This window comes from Macaca fascicularis, chromosome 1 (assembly GCF_037993035.2).
Source record: "Macaca fascicularis isolate 582-1 chromosome 1, T2T-MFA8v1.1".
NCBI lineage: Eukaryota > Metazoa > Chordata > Mammalia > Primates > Cercopithecidae > Macaca > Macaca fascicularis.
In genome coordinates, this window is record NC_088375.1 from 199,413,135 (window position 1) to 199,430,280 (window position 17,146).

General features: G+C 41.1%; 1 protein-coding gene across 33 annotated transcripts in view; it reads left to right on the top strand.

The window, feature by feature from the left end:
* KIAA0319L (KIAA0319 like) overlaps positions 1 to 17,146 on the top strand; it is a 128,175-nt gene that overhangs the window by 2,950 nt on the left and 108,079 nt on the right. For all 33 annotated transcript variants that reach the window (XR_012422747.1, XR_012422715.1, XR_012422729.1 and 30 more), the window contains exon 2: positions 185 to 354. Coding sequence is in view for 7 of the 33 variants with exons in the window: in XM_065525240.1 (XP_065381312.1) it covers positions 213 to 354 (142 nt within the window). In the remaining 26 variants the exon portion in view is untranslated. The remainder of the gene's footprint in view (positions 1 to 184; positions 355 to 17,146) is intronic.

The following is a 17,146-nucleotide window of genomic DNA, read 5'->3' on the forward strand; positions in this document are numbered from 1 at the left end:
TTATCGTGCTAATTATAGACTACCTCAAAGCCCAAGTTTAAAATGTATAGGCAGGGTTGAGCCGTTAAAGACAAACTTGAAAGTTTTCTTTCCCCTAATCTGTCACATTCTCTAGCATTCCACATTTCCAGGAATTAATTATTAATTACTTGGCATGTAATTTCTTCTCTTTCTGTCCTTCTAGTGTACTGGTTCTGCCTGTCTGGAAGGCCATGGAGAAGCGGCTGGGAGTCAAGCCAAATCCTGCTTCCTGGATTTTATCAGGATGTTATTGGCAGACATCTGCGAAGTGGTTGAGAAGCCTGTACCTGTTTTATACTTGCTTTTGCTTCAGTGTTCTGTGGTTGTCAACAGGTACCATTTTCTTTATAGATTTAAGTTTTTTTTTTTTTAAGAAAAGAGCACTTTGTGTGAGTCCCTCAGTTCATTTTAAGGACTATTAGGAGGCAGAAAAGCAATCTGCTAATTGACAGAAATGGTCATCCTTTTGGTGAATACTCAGTCTGTTGGGTTTATTTATTTGTTTTGTTTTGGAACCAGAATTTAAACTGGATTCTTTTTCATAAGGGAGAATTGGCACAACCGTTTTAAGACTTGATAAAAGTTTATTAAAAATAAAAAGTTTTCAAAGTTGGACAGATCTGGGCCCTGGAACTGGATATTTCCATGTAATGACTGTAAAACCTTGAGCAAATTACCTGTTATCTTTGAGGAAGGGTCATATCTACCTCATAGTTTGATTTGAGGGATAGTATAATTAAAGCACGTAGCACAGCACTCAGCATGGGTGCTTAGTCTTGCTATTGCCCAGGCTGGTCTTGAACTTCCTTTCCTTTCCTAAAGGAATCTACACTTATGGGAAAAATGCGTTCCTTACTTTTTCCATAGAAAGGGGCTATGTTGATAGATTTCATAGACTATGCTTTCCTCCTAGAGGTTATTTCACGAGGGTAAAGCATCTTGCCAGGAATCAGTGCCAAGAACACTAAATTTCAAAGGAGAAAGCTCCTTCCTTCCTTCCTTTCTTCCTTCCTTCCTTCCTTTCTTCCTTCCTTCTTTTGTTGATATTATTGCTTTCATAGTATGAGTGTGAGAAAACAGCAATTTGAGAAAGATTTCTGAGTATGCTGCCATTATGCCATTATGACCAAAAACCTTCTGCTGTAGTGACCACCGTCTGGGATAACCAGCCTTTTCCCCTTATAATTACAAAGATTTCTGTTGCTTTCCTAAGGGAGTTGGTGGTCATGATTTTGAAACCGTAGTAATTATTGTATCTAGCAATTTCAGGAACATTAGCTTTGGGGTTTTTGTTGTCTTGCAGTGGTGGTTGATGATTACATAATTCTAGCAGTGGAAGTTGCACTTGACAGAAAGCTGATTTACATGTTTTTTTTTTTTTTTTTTAACCCCAGATGATGCTTTGCTGGGACAGCTGACTATTTCAGGTCAACGTTTTATATAAGATCGATAGAATTAAATAAGGAATTGATTTAGCACCATCAGAGTAGGGAAAAAATCACTTTTTTTAAAAAAAGAGATGGCTTCTTGTTGCCCAGGCTGGAGTACAATGGTGCGACCATAGCTGCCTGCAGCCTCAAACTCCTGGGCTCAGGCTATCCTCTTGCCTCAGCCTCCAGGCATGAGCTAGTATGCCTGGCAAATTTATTTTTATTTTTATTTTTGAGACAGTGTCACTCCATCACTTAGGCTGGAGTGCAGTGGCATAATCTCGGCTCACTGCAAACTCTGCCTCCCGGGTTCAAGCAATTCTCCTGCCTCAGCCTCCTGAGTAGCTGGAATTACAGGCACACACCACCACACCCGGCTAATTTTTATATTTTATAATTTTTATATTTTAGTAGAGATAGGGTTTGCCACGTTGGCCACGCTGGTCTCAAACTCCTGACCTCAAGAGATCTGCATGCCTCAGCTTCCCAAAGTGCTGAGATTACAGGCGTGAGCCACTGCACCCATCTGCCTGGCTAATTTTTACATTTTTTTTAGAGATGGGGTCTTGCTATTTTGCCCAGGTTGGTCTCAAACTCCTGGCTTCAGTCAATCCTCCAACCTTGGCCTACTGAATAGCTGGGATTGCAGGCACCAACCACCATGCCTGGTGTAAATTTACATTTTTTGAAGCACACCTACCACATACCAGACTCCTAATTATAAACATTACATACCTTCTCTCATTTAATCTTCATGATAACCCTAAAACAGATAGTTTTCTTCTCATTTTATAGATAAGGAAATTGAGGCCTAGAGAGGCAAAATGACTTGACCAAGGTTACATAGCAAGAACATGATGGAGCTAGGATTCTAAACCCAGGTTTGTCCACTGTAGAGCTCATACTCTTTCTCTTCTGGTACTCTGCCTTCCGACCACAGGTGATGTTTTGGAGGACCAAAGGCATTTTTTTTTTTTTTTTGAAACGGAGTCTTACTCTGCTGCCAGGCTGGAGTACAGTGGCGCTATCTCTGCTCACTGCAACCTCCACTTCCCGGGTTCAAGTGATTCTCCTGCCTCAGCTTCCCGAGTAGCTGGGACTACAGGTGCCCGCCACCACACCCAGCTAACTTTTGTATCTTTAGTAGAGACGGGGTTTCACCATGTTGGCCAGGATGGTCTCCATCTTTTGACCTCATGATCTGCCCGCCTCAGCCTTCCAAAGTGCTGAGATTACAGGCATGAGCCACCACACCCGGCAGCAATTTTTTTTTTTTACCCAGTACCATGGTAAGCAGCTTGTTATTTGAGAGATTCAAAGTACAGAGGATGAAGAAGCAATTCCAAGTCTTTCTGTGCTTTCCAATCTAGCACTTGCTTAAACACAGCATTGTAGGCTCATTGTACAAGTCTTTAGTAACCTTGAGCTTGGTGCTTAAAAGCAGCACCCTAATTAAGTATAGAAGTGCAAAAGTGGTGGTGTTAGGAGTAGTTCTGGGGGGGATTAGGTTATGCCAGATCTATTTTAGAAAAATTTGGAGCTTTTACCATGGAAATTAAAAGATCAAGAGCCATGTATGTTCAAATATATGTTCAAATTGAGGGAACATGCAAGCAACATGTGACAGACATATTTGTTATATACTTTGATTTAATTGGAGCTCCTTCCCATTTTTTTTTTTTAAAGGAATATCCTAATAGAAAAAATAAATAGGGCTGGGCGTGTTGGCTCATGCCTGTAATCCCAGCACCTTGGGAGGCTGAGGTAGGTGGATCACCTGAGGTTAGGAGTTCAAGACCAGCCTGACCAACATGGTGAAACCCTGTCTCTACTAAAAATACAAAAAATTAGCCAGGCTTGATGGTGTGCACATGTAATCCCAGCTACTCAGGAGGCTGAGGCAGGAGAATTGCTAGAACCCAGGAGGTGGAGGTTGCAATGAGCCATAACTGCACCACAGCACTCCAGCCTGGCCAACAGAGCAAGACTCCATCTAAAAAAAAAAAGAAAAAAAGAAAAAATAAAAGGCATAAACAGAGTGCCATAAATAAGAAATTAAAATGAGCATATTTAAAATGTTCATTCTCATTACCAATCAAAACTACAGATTAAAATGAAATATCCTTTTAAATCTGTCATATTGATGAAGATTAAAGTAAAAATACCTAGTGCTGCCAAGGGGTGATGTGGTTGTCCTCATATAGTGCCAACGAGTTTGAACAGAGAACTTCTTGGCATAAATATCAAGAGCCCTAAAAGAAATTCATATTTTTGACTCAATTCTTCATTTAAGAATTTATCTGAAGGATACATTTAGATAGTTGTGAATGAGAGCGCTCATCAACACTCATTTATTCTGTGCTGCAAAATATTGCTAAAACCTGCTTGATTATAGGAGAGTGGTGGAATCTTTGCATCTCCACATGGTGGGATATTATCGAGTCTTAAAATTCATATTTTAAAAGAAAAGCTGGTGTGGTGGCACACGTCTCTAGTCCCAGCTACTCAGGGGGCCAAGATGGGAGGATTGCTTCAGCCTAAGAGTTTGAGACCAGTCGGCAACATAGTGAGGCCCTGTCTCTTTAGAATTAAAAAATGTTTAATAATTGTAAAAAAAAAAAGTACACGGGAAAATGCTCCTAATATTAAATGATAAAATCAAGTTATGCAACTACATATTCAACATGGTGTCAATTTTGTGAAAAGAAGAAAAAGTTATGTAATAGAAAACCGTCTGAAACAAGATGTACAACTAAATATTTATGTATTTTTTTGACTAGAGGAATTATTATCTCTTTATATTTTTCTGTGTTTTCCAGGCCTTCCTTTGGTATACTTGTATACCTTTTTATATAAGGGGGAAAACAACCTACTTGAAAAAGCAACAACAAAATAATAACAGCAAAAACCTATCCGTGGGAGCCTGAGTCAGTATTTCTCTTCTCATGAGTTTACTCAGTGTTTACCTGAGTGTTTACTTTTTTTCCAGATAAAATACATTCTTGATTCCTGCTGTTATTTAGCTCATGGATTATTTCTGAAAAACTAACCAAATTAAGGCAGCTCTGCAGTTATCCTTCACTCCCGTTTCCCACTTAGGAGTTTGCTCCATCTTTGGTAGAGCCCCAGGCAACGGGTTTTTTTTGTTGTTTTGTTTTTGTTTTTTTTTTTTTGAGACAGAGTCTCGCTCTGTTGCCCAGGCTGGAGTGCAGTGGCCGGATCTCAGCTCACTGCAAGCTCCGCCTCCCAGGTTTACACCATTCTCCTGCCTCAGCCTCCCGAGTAGCTGGGACTACAGGCGCCCGCCAACTCGCCCGGCTAGTTTTTTGTATTTTTTAGTAGAGACGGGGTTTCACCGTGTTAGCCAGGATGGTCTCGATCTCCTGACCTCGTGATCCTCCCGTCTCGGCCTCCCAAAGTGCTGGGATTACAGGCTTGAGCCACCGCGCCTGGCCCCCTACAACTGTTGACTTATACATGGTGAGCTTTTGTATTTCCACTTTTGGGTTCAGTGCTGAGGCCCTACTGTTAGAAAACATTGATTATTGGAAGCATCAATTACAATTTGATAAAAGATGGTCTATCTGTCTTTTCCTTGTGTGCCATTGAATGGCTATTTTTCTGTTTAATTTTATTGTTAAGTGGCTTGAAAAATAGCATTTTGGACCTGGGGATTCTCATCTGGAGACAAATAGGAAGTGATCTCAGGAGTTTGGAAATTCCTACAATAGATTATCAGCTTCTTGAGAGCAGACATGTTGCCTCTTTTAGTTTTGCTGGGTATTCTTAGCGGGTACCAAGGGCTTGGCGCATAGTAGATGCATAAAATATTTGTTGACTGAATAATAAATTACCAATAAGGGAATTGTTCCTTGAGAATTAAGCTTGAACAACAACACAATCAGAGCAGAGGTATGGAAAGGCACTTTAAGGAGACACAATAATTTGGGACCAATTTTGTTGGTCCCAGAGCACTTTAAGGAGACACTTTGGGACCAACAAAATTGACAAAAATCTTAACAAGTATGTTAACACACACAAAGAAAGAATGTATACATCTGAAGAATTATGTGTGCATGTTTGTGGGGGATGCAAGGACCTAATTGGCCCTAGAAATCTAAAACAAGGAGAATCACTGAAGTTAATGTCCTTAGGCCCAAAGCTAACAACTGGCTGTGAAAACTTGTACTGACATTTCCCTACCTCTGGGAAGGAGATTATGCAGTTAGTTAATATGTATTTTGAGTACAGAGAAATATTATTCAATTCAGAACCATTTTTTGAGAACTTACTAGGAGTCTGCTTCTAGGCTAGGCACCAGGATAATAAAGATTAGTACAGTACAGTCCTTTCCCTGGAATAACTACTAGTGGCAAGTGAAAAGGTAGAGGTCAGGTGCATTGGTTTATCCTAGCACTTTGAGAGGCTGAGGCAGGAGGATCACCCGAGGCCAGGAATTCAAGACTAGCCTGGACAACATAATTAGACCTCATCTCTACACAAATAAAAAATAAAAATTAGCCGGGTGTGGTGGTGGGCACCTGTAGTCCTAGCTACTCGAGAGGCTGAGATGAGAGGATCACCTGAGCCCAGGAGTTCAAGACTGCAGTGAGCTATGATCATGTCACTGTAGTCCAGTGTGGGGATAGAGGGAGACCCTGTCTCTCAAAAAAAAAAAAAAAAAAAAAAAAAAAAGAGCACCCACAGAGTGCTACTGGAACCATAGGAGAAGCATTTAGCTTGGAGGCAAAGAGGGTGCTCTAAGGAGTTCTTTCTAGAGAAGCTGATGCCTGAACAGAGTTGTGAAGGTTGAATTTGAAGGATTCAAAGGGTATTCCCATGCAATGGGAATGCAAGAGCAAAGGCACAAAAGTGAAATAGCATGGTATATAGAAGAAACTCCACAAGCAATTTAGCACTACTGGAATATAAAGAGCAAAGCTGGTTTGGCAGCTCCAGAAGAGGTAGGTCTTGGCTAGGTCACATACGAGATCCTTTGTGACTTAGCATGAAGCTTCATGCTAAGAAGCTTCAGTTTTAATCTTTTTAGGTAGATGGTCTATAAATTTTTTTCATGATGCACTTTAATCCATTGAAAAATTGAGAGTGTACCCCTGTATATATATTTATACATTATAACATGTAACTTTGTACTGATAATGTCTTATGTATATGTAAGAGATGCCAAAAACAAAATTTTAAAGGGATCGACAGAAGCAAATATGAAGAAGTCTAATATTTTCTTTTCATGCCCCAGGGATTTGTCTTGTGCACCTCTTAAGGCAAACACTATAATACTTTAATACTAGTATTAAATATAAAACTGTATTAATACTGTATTAAATATACTATAATACTGGTAAATTTCTGGATAATTTTCGCAGTAGTGTAGAAGAATGATAATTGTCGAGATGCAGGTGAATGGAAAAGGGAGGAGGTCAGGATTAGAGGTTAGGGTATCCGTTAGGATGTTAATCAAATAGTCCAGGAGAAAGTTGATGAGTCTCTGTCTTCAAGGAACCTCTCAGTAATTTCACTCAATATAAATAAGTAGAGGTAGTCCTAAAGAGATGGGTAGAATTTAGGTGTTCTGTAGTAAAGAGATTAGAGGAATTTTTTTTTTTTTTTTTTTTTTGAGACAGAGTCACACTCTGTGGCCCAGGCTGGACTGCAGTGGTACGATCTCAGCTCACTGCAACCTCAGCCTCCTGGGTTCAAGCAATTCTTGTGCCCCAGCCTTCCGAGTTGCTGGGACTACAGGGGTACACCACCACACCTGGCTAAGTTTTGTATTTTTAGTAGAGATGGGGTTTTGCCATGTTGGCCAGGCTGGTGTCAAACTCCTGGCCTTGAGCAATCTACCCACCTTGGCTTCCCAGAGTGCTGGGATTACAGGTGTGAGCCACTGCACCTGGCCAAGAAGTTTTTAAAAATTGAGATATAGCACTGTCTAATTCCAGAACTTTTTCTCACCCCTAGAAGAAGCCCTGTACCCATTAGCAGTCACCCCCTATCCTCTCCTCCCCCAGCTGCTAGAAACCACAAATCTGCTTTCTGACTCTATGGATTTGCCTATTCTGGACATTTCATAAATGGAATCTTACAATACATGGCCTTTTGCATCTGGTTTATTTCATTTAGCATAATATTTCCAAGGTTCATCCATATCCTAGGAGGTATCAGTACTTGGTTTCTTTTTATGGCTGAATAATATTCTGTTTTATGGATGTGCGACATTTTGTTTATCCATTCATCAGTTGATGGACATTGGGTTTTTTCTACTTTTTGGCTATTATGAACAATGTTGCTCTTAACATTTACGTATACATTTTTGTGTGAACATATGTTTTTAATTTTCTTGGGTATCTGTATATATAGATAAATACATGTATTTATATATAAATAGTGCAATTGCTGGATCATGTATATATATGTATTACATATATATGCAATTCCACTCCATTATATATGTACCAATTACACTATATTAAAATATATATTCTATATATACATTTATATATAATAAATGTATATATAATCATAAACATATAATATGTGTATATTATATATGTATATATTACATATAAATAGAATTGCTGGATCATATATATTACATATGATCATATATATTACATATATTACATATCACATATATATAACACATATATACATATCACACATGTATATTACATACATATCACACATATATTACATATATATGATCCAGCAATTCCACTATTTATATATGGTATATGTAATAAAATATATATGATCCAGCAATTCCACTATTTATGTATGTATATAATTTTATATATAAAATTTCACATATATATTTATATATAGGAGTGGAATTGCTGGATGATATGGTAACTCTTGGTTTAACTTTTTTGAGAAACTGTTTTCTACAGCAGCTGCACCATTTTATATTTCCACCAGTAATGTATGGGGGTTCCAGTATCTCTGCATCCTTGCCAACACTTGTTATTGTTCATCTTTTTTATTATAGTAGAAAAGGTGTTGAAGGTTAGAAAAATCAAGGAAAGCTTCATGGAGGAAATGGAACTTGGCTTGGGCCTAATACATATTCAGTTTATAGATGGACAGACTGACACAGTAAGAGACAAGGACTAGGGAAACAACTAGAAGGGTATAGATTTCTTCATTATTTTGTTCATTTTTAAAATTACTTACCCAGTCAATAAATATTTATTGAGGCAGGCACTGTTCTTCGTGAAAGATTGCTGTCCAGTTCCCTGATTTGATCTTTGCAGTCAGTGAAGCTTTCTGAAAGAGTAGACCACATTTGCTGTTTCCATTCTCCCACCTTTGTCTTCTGAATTCAGTAAGGTCTGGCTTCTGCCCAAACCTTGGCTTTTGCCAGGGTAACTATTGACCTTCCTAGTTGGACACCTTTACTTCTTACCTTACTTAACATCTCTGCTGCATTTGACACCTTTGATTACCTTCTTGAGACCATTTCCTCACTTGCCTTGAGTTATACCATGCTTTGTTTTGTCCTCCTCCTAGCCAATGCATGGCACTCTCTAATTATTTTTCCCCCACTGCCTTCTCTCCCTTACGTCTTTTGTTTGTCAGGATTCTGTTTCAACCCTTTTTTGTCCCACTTGTGCTTTCCCTGGGCAGTCTCATTCTTTTCCTCACTTGTAACCTATGTGCTCACTACTTCCAAATTTATAACTATTCCTGAGCTCCAGACCACTTAGCCATCTGTGTCGCACATCTCCAGCCAAGATGTCTCACGGCTGCCTCTAACTTAGTATAGTGAAACTGAACCTGTGATCTTTTACCCCCCTTTCTTCTCCTTTATTCCCTATAACCATGAAAAGACCATCTCTAGCCATATTCTGAGGTAGAAATCCCTGAGTCGTTTTTTTTTTTTTTTTCAAGGCTGAGTCTTGCTCTGTTGCCCAGGCTGGAGCACAGTAGCGTGATCTTGGCTCACTGCAACCTCTGCCTCTCAGGTTCAAGTGATTTTCCTGCCTCAACCTCCTGAGTAACTGGGATTACAGGCACCTGCCACCACGCCCGGCTAATTTTTGTATTTTTACTACAGACAGGGTTTCACCATGTTGGCCAGGCTGGTCTCAAACTCCTGATCTCAAATGATCCACCCGCCTCACCCTCCCTAAGTTCTGGGGTTACAGGTGTGAGCCACCGCGCCCGGTCACCTGAGTCATTCTCTGTTACTTTCTCTCCTTCACATGCATGTCACAGTTCATCTGACATTTCTATGTAGAAGGCTCCATTTCTCTGCATATGGCATTACCATTCTGCCTGATGTATTCCAATTCAGGTAAACATAAGCTCCTTTCTCACGCTTTCCCTGAGACCCCTGGTGTGGACTTCTGTAATGTTCTCATAATGTCTATGCATCTCTCTCTGATTATACCATGTTATACTCTGTGTGGCCTTAGGCTTTGTGAGGAGAGGTTCAGAGTAGGTTTTGCTCTAGAGTATAGTCCTTACTCCTAAGGTGAGGCCTTTCTAGTGTCTCTGCTGGTGTATGGCATTAATGTGATTACTTCACTCTTCACTCTGGCAGGGCCAGAGTTCCAGCATGCTCCTCTTGCCCCCCTAGAGGGCACTACTTGACCTCTAGTGAGTCTTCCTCTCAGCCCTGTAGCATCTACCATCTAATTAATAAACATCATGTGGTCTTGCCTCATGCCTTTATAGTCCAGCCACGGACTGGCAGGGAACCCTCCCACTGGACTTCTGGGGCCCCCTTTCTTCACAGCTCCTTCCTCTCAAATTCTCACTCCTCACCTCCTAGCCAAATTCACATGTCTACTTCCTGGGCTCAGTGAGACCCATGTGTTCTGTTTGGGTTCCAGCTTCCTATGTCATGGTTGGGAAATTGTCCCTTAATATACAGCTGGGCAGTTATGGTTTCACTTCAGGTTTCCCTTCTCAGGATTGCAACCTTGCCCTGCCTGTTATTGCCTGACTAAAAACAGTTGGATTGTATCTTCTGTCCAGTTTTGTAGTTGTTTACGGCAGGACGGGGAGTCTGATATCAACTACTCCATTATGGCTTTGAGCAGAAGTCTGCTTTGATTAGTTGTTTATGTGTGTGTCTACTCCATGAAACTATTTTACTCATAGTTCCATCTCTAGCATCTAGCACTATACCTGCTGTAGGTATATACATGTTATATACACCTTGGAATATACATGAATATACATGGAACATCATTCTTTTCTGCTCTGTTTTTCAACCTCAGCGTGTTAAGTGGGCACTTCACTCCCTAGGAGGGAACAAGTTTTGGGGAGTAATTTTTGCTATATCCTCTGCCTTTTCTCTTACTCACTCTAGGAGTGGCAGGGTGATGTTTCTGATTGATGAGATTAGAAAATAATTCTATTGTATGAAGTGGCCAGTCTTCAGGATTTTTTTTTTTTTTTTTTTTGAGACGGAGTCTCCGTCTGTCGCCCAGGCTGGAGTGCAGTGGCACAATCTCGGCTCACTGCAACTTCCACCTCCCGGGATCAAGCGATTCTCTTGCCTCAGACTCCTGAGTAGCTGGGACTACAGGTGCATGCTGCCATGCCTGCCTAATTTTTTGTATTTTTAGTAGAAACGGGGATTCACTGTGTTGCCCAGGCTGGTCTCAAACTCCTGAGCTCAGGCAGTCTGCCCGCCTCGGCCTCCCAAAGTGCTAGGATTATAGGCGTGGGCCACCACACCTGGCCCAGTCTTCAGGATTTTTATATCTTCTCCCACTGCCATGCTGTAGCTGGTCTGCCCATGCCAGGTCAGCCTGCATTTTGTCCAGTTAGGTAAGTTTAATTCAGTATAGGAAAGTATAATAAAGGCTGTTTGTGGTTACACATCTCAGCCATGTTCTCCAGTCATCCTTATCACTGACTATAAAGATAATATTTTGATCTTCATCTGCACCTAACTGCCATGCTTCATATTTTAATTATTCCCAGACTCTGGGTGGGAGAGATTAATTATCACCCTCAACCTCTACAGAGACTGCAGATGGGACAAAAACACCTCCTATCTTAGCAAGAGGTCTCTTTACCACTAGTTGCCTTTTTTTTTGTTCTCATACCTGCCTGTATTCCTGAACCCATGTAAGTGTCCCTGGCAGGCAAAGGTACCTGTGGGCCTTGCCCTCACTTGCCTCCTTTGCCCTTACTTTGAGGGCTGTAGCCTCTGTTGTACCAGTCAGAGCCAGTGGTGTCTTTTTCCTTTAAGAGAATGATATACTTTGAACATGCATTGGTCTTTATCTTCAGGGGAAAAGCATTTTCAGGAGACTTTTTAGGTGGCATTATATCTCTGCTCTTCATGTATCTGTTGGGCACCCAAACTGAGGCAGATGACTAATGGAATATATCTTACAGCAATGAGTCTTCAACAGGAACTTTCTCCTGCCAAATTGTCCTATATTCTTAACTACATTGCAGTACAGGAAGGTAATAAATTATTAATCCTAAATCTGTCTCCTCAGATTGTAGGATAATGACTTGAGTACATGGCAGTTGGGGGAAAGTAGAATTTTCTGGCTGTTAACACAAACCATGCAAGGTTTTTGATTCTAAAATTCAGCTAGCATTGAGCAAGTCTATGGGATCTTGGGATCTTGTTATATCACGATTTAATTGACATAAGTAAGGCCAATCAGAACTTGCTAAAGTTGGTATCTCTCTCAGTGAAATTAAATCATTGTGTCTTGCTTAAACACTTCAGTGAAAGATAATCATCGTAAATCCTACTGTCTTGGAAAACTATAATTTTGGTGGGTTCTTTTTGCCCTTTGGAAGACCTGTGCAAATATAAACTTCTCCATTTGTGTGACAGAATGAAGAGGGATGAGAAAATTAGCATAATTGGGTAGTAAACCCAACTCAGTTTAAAAACTATCTTAAATTTTATTCTCCTCAGGAATTCCTCAAGGGAGGAAATAATAAAACAGCAGAGGAGTTTATAAAAACAAACAACAATTGCAGGGCCGAAGCATAGCCTTTTGGCTTATTTTGGAGATTTTATAAAAATCTCAGTAATTGGAACAGCTTCTAATTCAAGGCATTGTGTGGAACTGGCAGGAACACCGTCAAGAACTATGTGTGTGGTTAGTGTTTGGACACTTTTTAATTTTTTTAAAGCCTCAACTCTTCCCTGTGGACACCTATTTTCAGATGAACAGTAGTGAAGGGTTTGGGTCAAAATGGATAGCTCTTGATTTGAGGACCTGCCTTTTGAACTTTCTTCTGATCTTTCTTCTAGCAGCTTTCCTGAGAAAAGCCCATTTGGTTAAGATCCTGTAGCCACTTTTGACTCCAGATAGTACTGGATAAGTTCCAGAGAGAAGTTGTGAGAATTGGTCTTGACCATCTGCCTTTTCATCAACTGAGCAAGAGATAGGAGACAGAGTGGCCAAGGGTGTGGAGCATGGGCTTGGGTGTCAGACAAGTCTCAGTCCTGGTTTTATTATGTACTGGGTGCTGGTACTGAAACCTTTCCATCAGGTTCTTCATCTATAAAATGGAAATGACAGTACCTCTTAACAGGATTGTGAGTATTAAATAAAATATTCATGCAAAGGGCTTAGCCTACTCCCAGGTGCATAAATAAAACTCAGCAAATGTTAGCAATAACATAAAAGTTTAATATGGTTAAATTCTTGTCTAATCGCCAGATGACCCAGCAGGCAGGAGGGTTGAGTTCTCTGCTGGCTTCTTAAACCTCTGTCCAGTGGGAGCTTTGTCTGCACATTATTAAGTATGCGGTAGGCAGCTGGCCTTTCTGTATTGTTAGGGAAAGTAGGCCTCTATTCATGTAGCTTTACAGGTCTGAGATTAATTGAAGCCCATGACAGAATGAGTTGTATTATGAATTTTCCGTGATTGTAATATGCCACTGAGGAGCATGATGGGCCACTTGTTTCTTCCCCCAGCTAAGGAAACATTTCCTCTGAAAGAGGACTCTGTTCTGCTGCCATGACTCCACCTTGCTCTCTGCCCTAGTTTACTTCCCCCCATACTGATATGTGCCCATGCTTGGCAAGGCCTTGTGCTAGGCCAGGTTGGCTCTGTCTTTGGTCAGGACAGTGTTTTGGCTGGGGCTGATTGAACAACACTTTTGGGTTTTGGGTTAGAAGTAGCTTGTAGGCTGGGCACGGTGGCTGACGCCTATAATCCCAGCACTTTGGGAGGCCGAGGCAGGTGAATCACCTGAGGTCAGGAGTTCAAAACCAGCCTGGCCAACATGGTGAAACCCCATCTCTACTAAAAATACAAAAATTAGCGAGGTATGGTGGTGCATATCTGTAGTCCCAGCTACTCAGGAGGCTGAGGCAGGAGAATCACTTGAACCCAGGAGGCAGATGTTGTGGTGAGCCAAGATTGCACCATCGGACTCCAGCTTGGGTGACAGAGTTAGATTCCGTCTCAAAACAACAGCAACAACAACAACAAAACAAAACAAAACAAAAAAGACGTAGCTTACAGAGTTTGTCCTGTGCTTCCTTCCTGCCAAACATATTTATCAGGTGCCTGCTATCCTAGGCATTAGAAATGCAGTGGTAAGACCAGGTGCAGTGACTCATGCTTGTAATCCCAGCAGTTTGGGAGGCTGAGGCAGGTGGATCGTTTGAGGCCAGGAGTTTGAGAACAGTCTGGATAACATAGTGAGACCCTGTAACAAAAACATAATAAAAAGTTAGCTGTGCTTGATGGTGTGCATCTGTGGTCCCAGCTAGCTGAGAGGCTGAGGTAAGAGGATTGCTTGAGCCCAGGAAGTCGAGGCTGCAGTGAGCCATGATCATGCTATTGCACTCCAGCTCGGGCAACAGTAACTGTCTCAAGAAAAAAAGGAAACTAAGTACATTGGTGAGCAGGACAGATATGGTTTCTGCTCTTATGAAGCTTGCAGTCTGTTAATACCTTTGCCATTCTTAGGGAACAGAAATTCCCTTTGAGAGGGATGGCATTGCTGACATCAAGATTCCCTTCCAGGAGTTTGAGGCTTCCCTAGGGTCCCAAGGTAATGCCATGACAATAGAGACCTAGTCTTCCTTGCAGAATCCTGGGAATGTAGGAGACCAGACAATTTGATGTCTCAAGCTGGTCTTAATGGAATAACCTTCTGCCAAGAATTATGTAGGTGAAGTTCCTGTCCACGAGATGGTATATCTCCAGTTTTCCTTTCTATCCAGTGCTCTCTGTCACCTTTAATAATCCACATTTCCTGAATAAGCAGTTAGAGAGGTTATTTGGAAATGTGGAAAGAGTGCTATAGCTGTAGCCTTTGCCTCCAAGTTGGAACTGTGTTCCTGTGGTGATTTCATGGGCGTTAGATACACCCAGCCCATCAGCACTTGAAAGTCTTATCTGCATTAGGGTGCTCCTGCCCTTGGCATCAAGTTTGTTACTCAGGATCTCAGGTGAACCATTTCAATGCTTAGCATGAAGCAAGCACCAATTATATAAATCTTGAACTTCCCTGGCCAATCACAAAAGGAAACTGTAAAATGCCCTAAGAAGAGAAAGAATTATGAATGTCCCTGAATGGTGAGTTAGCCATCACAGACATTGTCCAAGGGGAAACAGAAACAGGGAGGAATGCCAGCCAAGGCCTATCTGGAACTCTACCCACTTCAGACTCTGCCCCTAAAGATGGGTGCCCAGTGTGTCTCACTTCAGTTCCCCTTTTTAAACTCTCCCAGCAGATGACAGGATTTTTAGGAATGCTCTCTTTCTTCCAACTGGCTTAACATTATGTTTTGATTCTAATCCAGCAGCACATTTGAGTTTGAAATAAATGTGTGCTTATGAATTCTTTCACTTTTAGTTAATAAGGGGAATGACTAATATTATCAGACCTGGGAGATGGAGTGGGGGGTAATATTGATTCAGTTTCACTTCTGTAGCCTTCATTTCAGATTCAGGTTCACAATTTCAAGAGGACTGCCATCCTGCCTGTTAAGAAATGGCTCCTCTATTTTTGTTTGTTTGTTTGTTTGTTTTTGATACAGCTCAATGTTTATTGTCCTTAACTGAGGGCAACCTGAGTCAGCTGGAGGCTTATGGAAGTGGGGTGGCTAGAGTGAATGAATCTTAATCAGAATAAATGAAGCAGCCTTGTAGAGAAAAGCTGAAGAGCCATCTTCCATCTCAGAAAGTTGAGTAATCTGCATCCTGCTGGGTCAGTCTGTGGCATCTGGCCTGAAGCAAGCAGCCCCATATGCTGAAGCAGTGCCAAGCTGTCTTCTACCTGTGCATTCTACTTCATCAGTTTCTAACTGCTTGGTTTTCAAAATTGCTGTCAGCTGTGCTCCCCAGGGTATACTTATAAGCTGCACTCTGACATTTCTCACAATGGACTTTTCAAATAACAGCGAGTTTTCCTGTTACCCTTCTGTGAAAGGTTAAAGGGAGGAGTTGGCCTCTGAGCTCAGGTCTGCAGACCTGGAGCAGGGTTATTTGCTCATGATGTTCAAGGCAGAAACAAAAGTTTTCTGGCCTATCCCTGGAGACTTTCTTTGACAAGCGTACCATCCTTTCCGTTCCCAAGCTGTTTTGATTGAGCTGTTTCGCCTCCACTCTTTTGTATTTCATGTGGGGGTTGCTACCTTGGCAGCATGGCTGCCTCTGTCAGTGGAGAGGAAGTGGTGGAGAGTGAAGGCCGTATGTGTACGATATGTTTCCAGGGCTTTCCTGTGTCCGTGTAGGGAGTGTATGTGTGTCAAAGAGAGAGACACTGAGGAACATTTGGGTGTTCTTATTTCCCTGCCTAGAATTAATACCATTTTTGAAGCAGCAAAGAAATGTTGCCATTGTACAGATGAGGATAAGGAAACACCAGTTTCTGTGCAGTTAGAGATAGTCCATAGTAGATAATTTGGCAGTCAGGAGTGTTGACCAATTTGCCCAAATTTTTATTTCTGTCAGTAGAATGTATGACTTACAATTAACTTGAAAATGGAGGTATAAGAAAAAAATGCATGTAAAAACATGTCAGAAAAATGAAATCTATTAAAAGCCACATGATTGCAATAAATAAACCAAACAATATGAAATTATCTGAATGTCAGTGCCACATTATGGTGTTGACTTAGATTACATTCTTCTAATATTTGTGGTCTCTGGCTCTTTAAATGTGTTGTCTCACATTCAGTGCCTTAAAATAAGCTAACTGCATTTTTTTTTTCTTTTTTTTGGAGACAGAGTCTCACTCTGTTGGCCAGGCTGGAGTGTAGTGGCATGATCTCAGCTCACTGCAGCCTCTATCTCCCAAGTGCAAGCGATTCTCCTGCCTCAGCCTCCCGAGTAGCTGGGACTACAGGTGCGCGCTACCGTGCCTGGCTGATTTTTGTAGTTATAGTAGAGATGGGGTTTCACTGTGTTGGCCAGAGTGGTTTCGAACTCCTAACCTCAGGCAATCCACCAGCCTCGGCTTCCCAAAGTGCTGGAATTATAGGTGTGAGCCACTGTGCCCGGACTGTGTTTTTGATACCTTCTCTAGGATGCTTAATTCACATTATTAATGATAATTAGTATCTAGGTATTATGTATATACTATAGATACACACATTTCAGGTCAACAAATAATGTTCCAGGCTAAATAAAACCCAGTTCCTGCCATCAGAGAGGTCACACTATGGAGGCAGAGATAGATGTAGAAACATAAAGAAGCATAATCAATTCCAAGATGTGCTGTG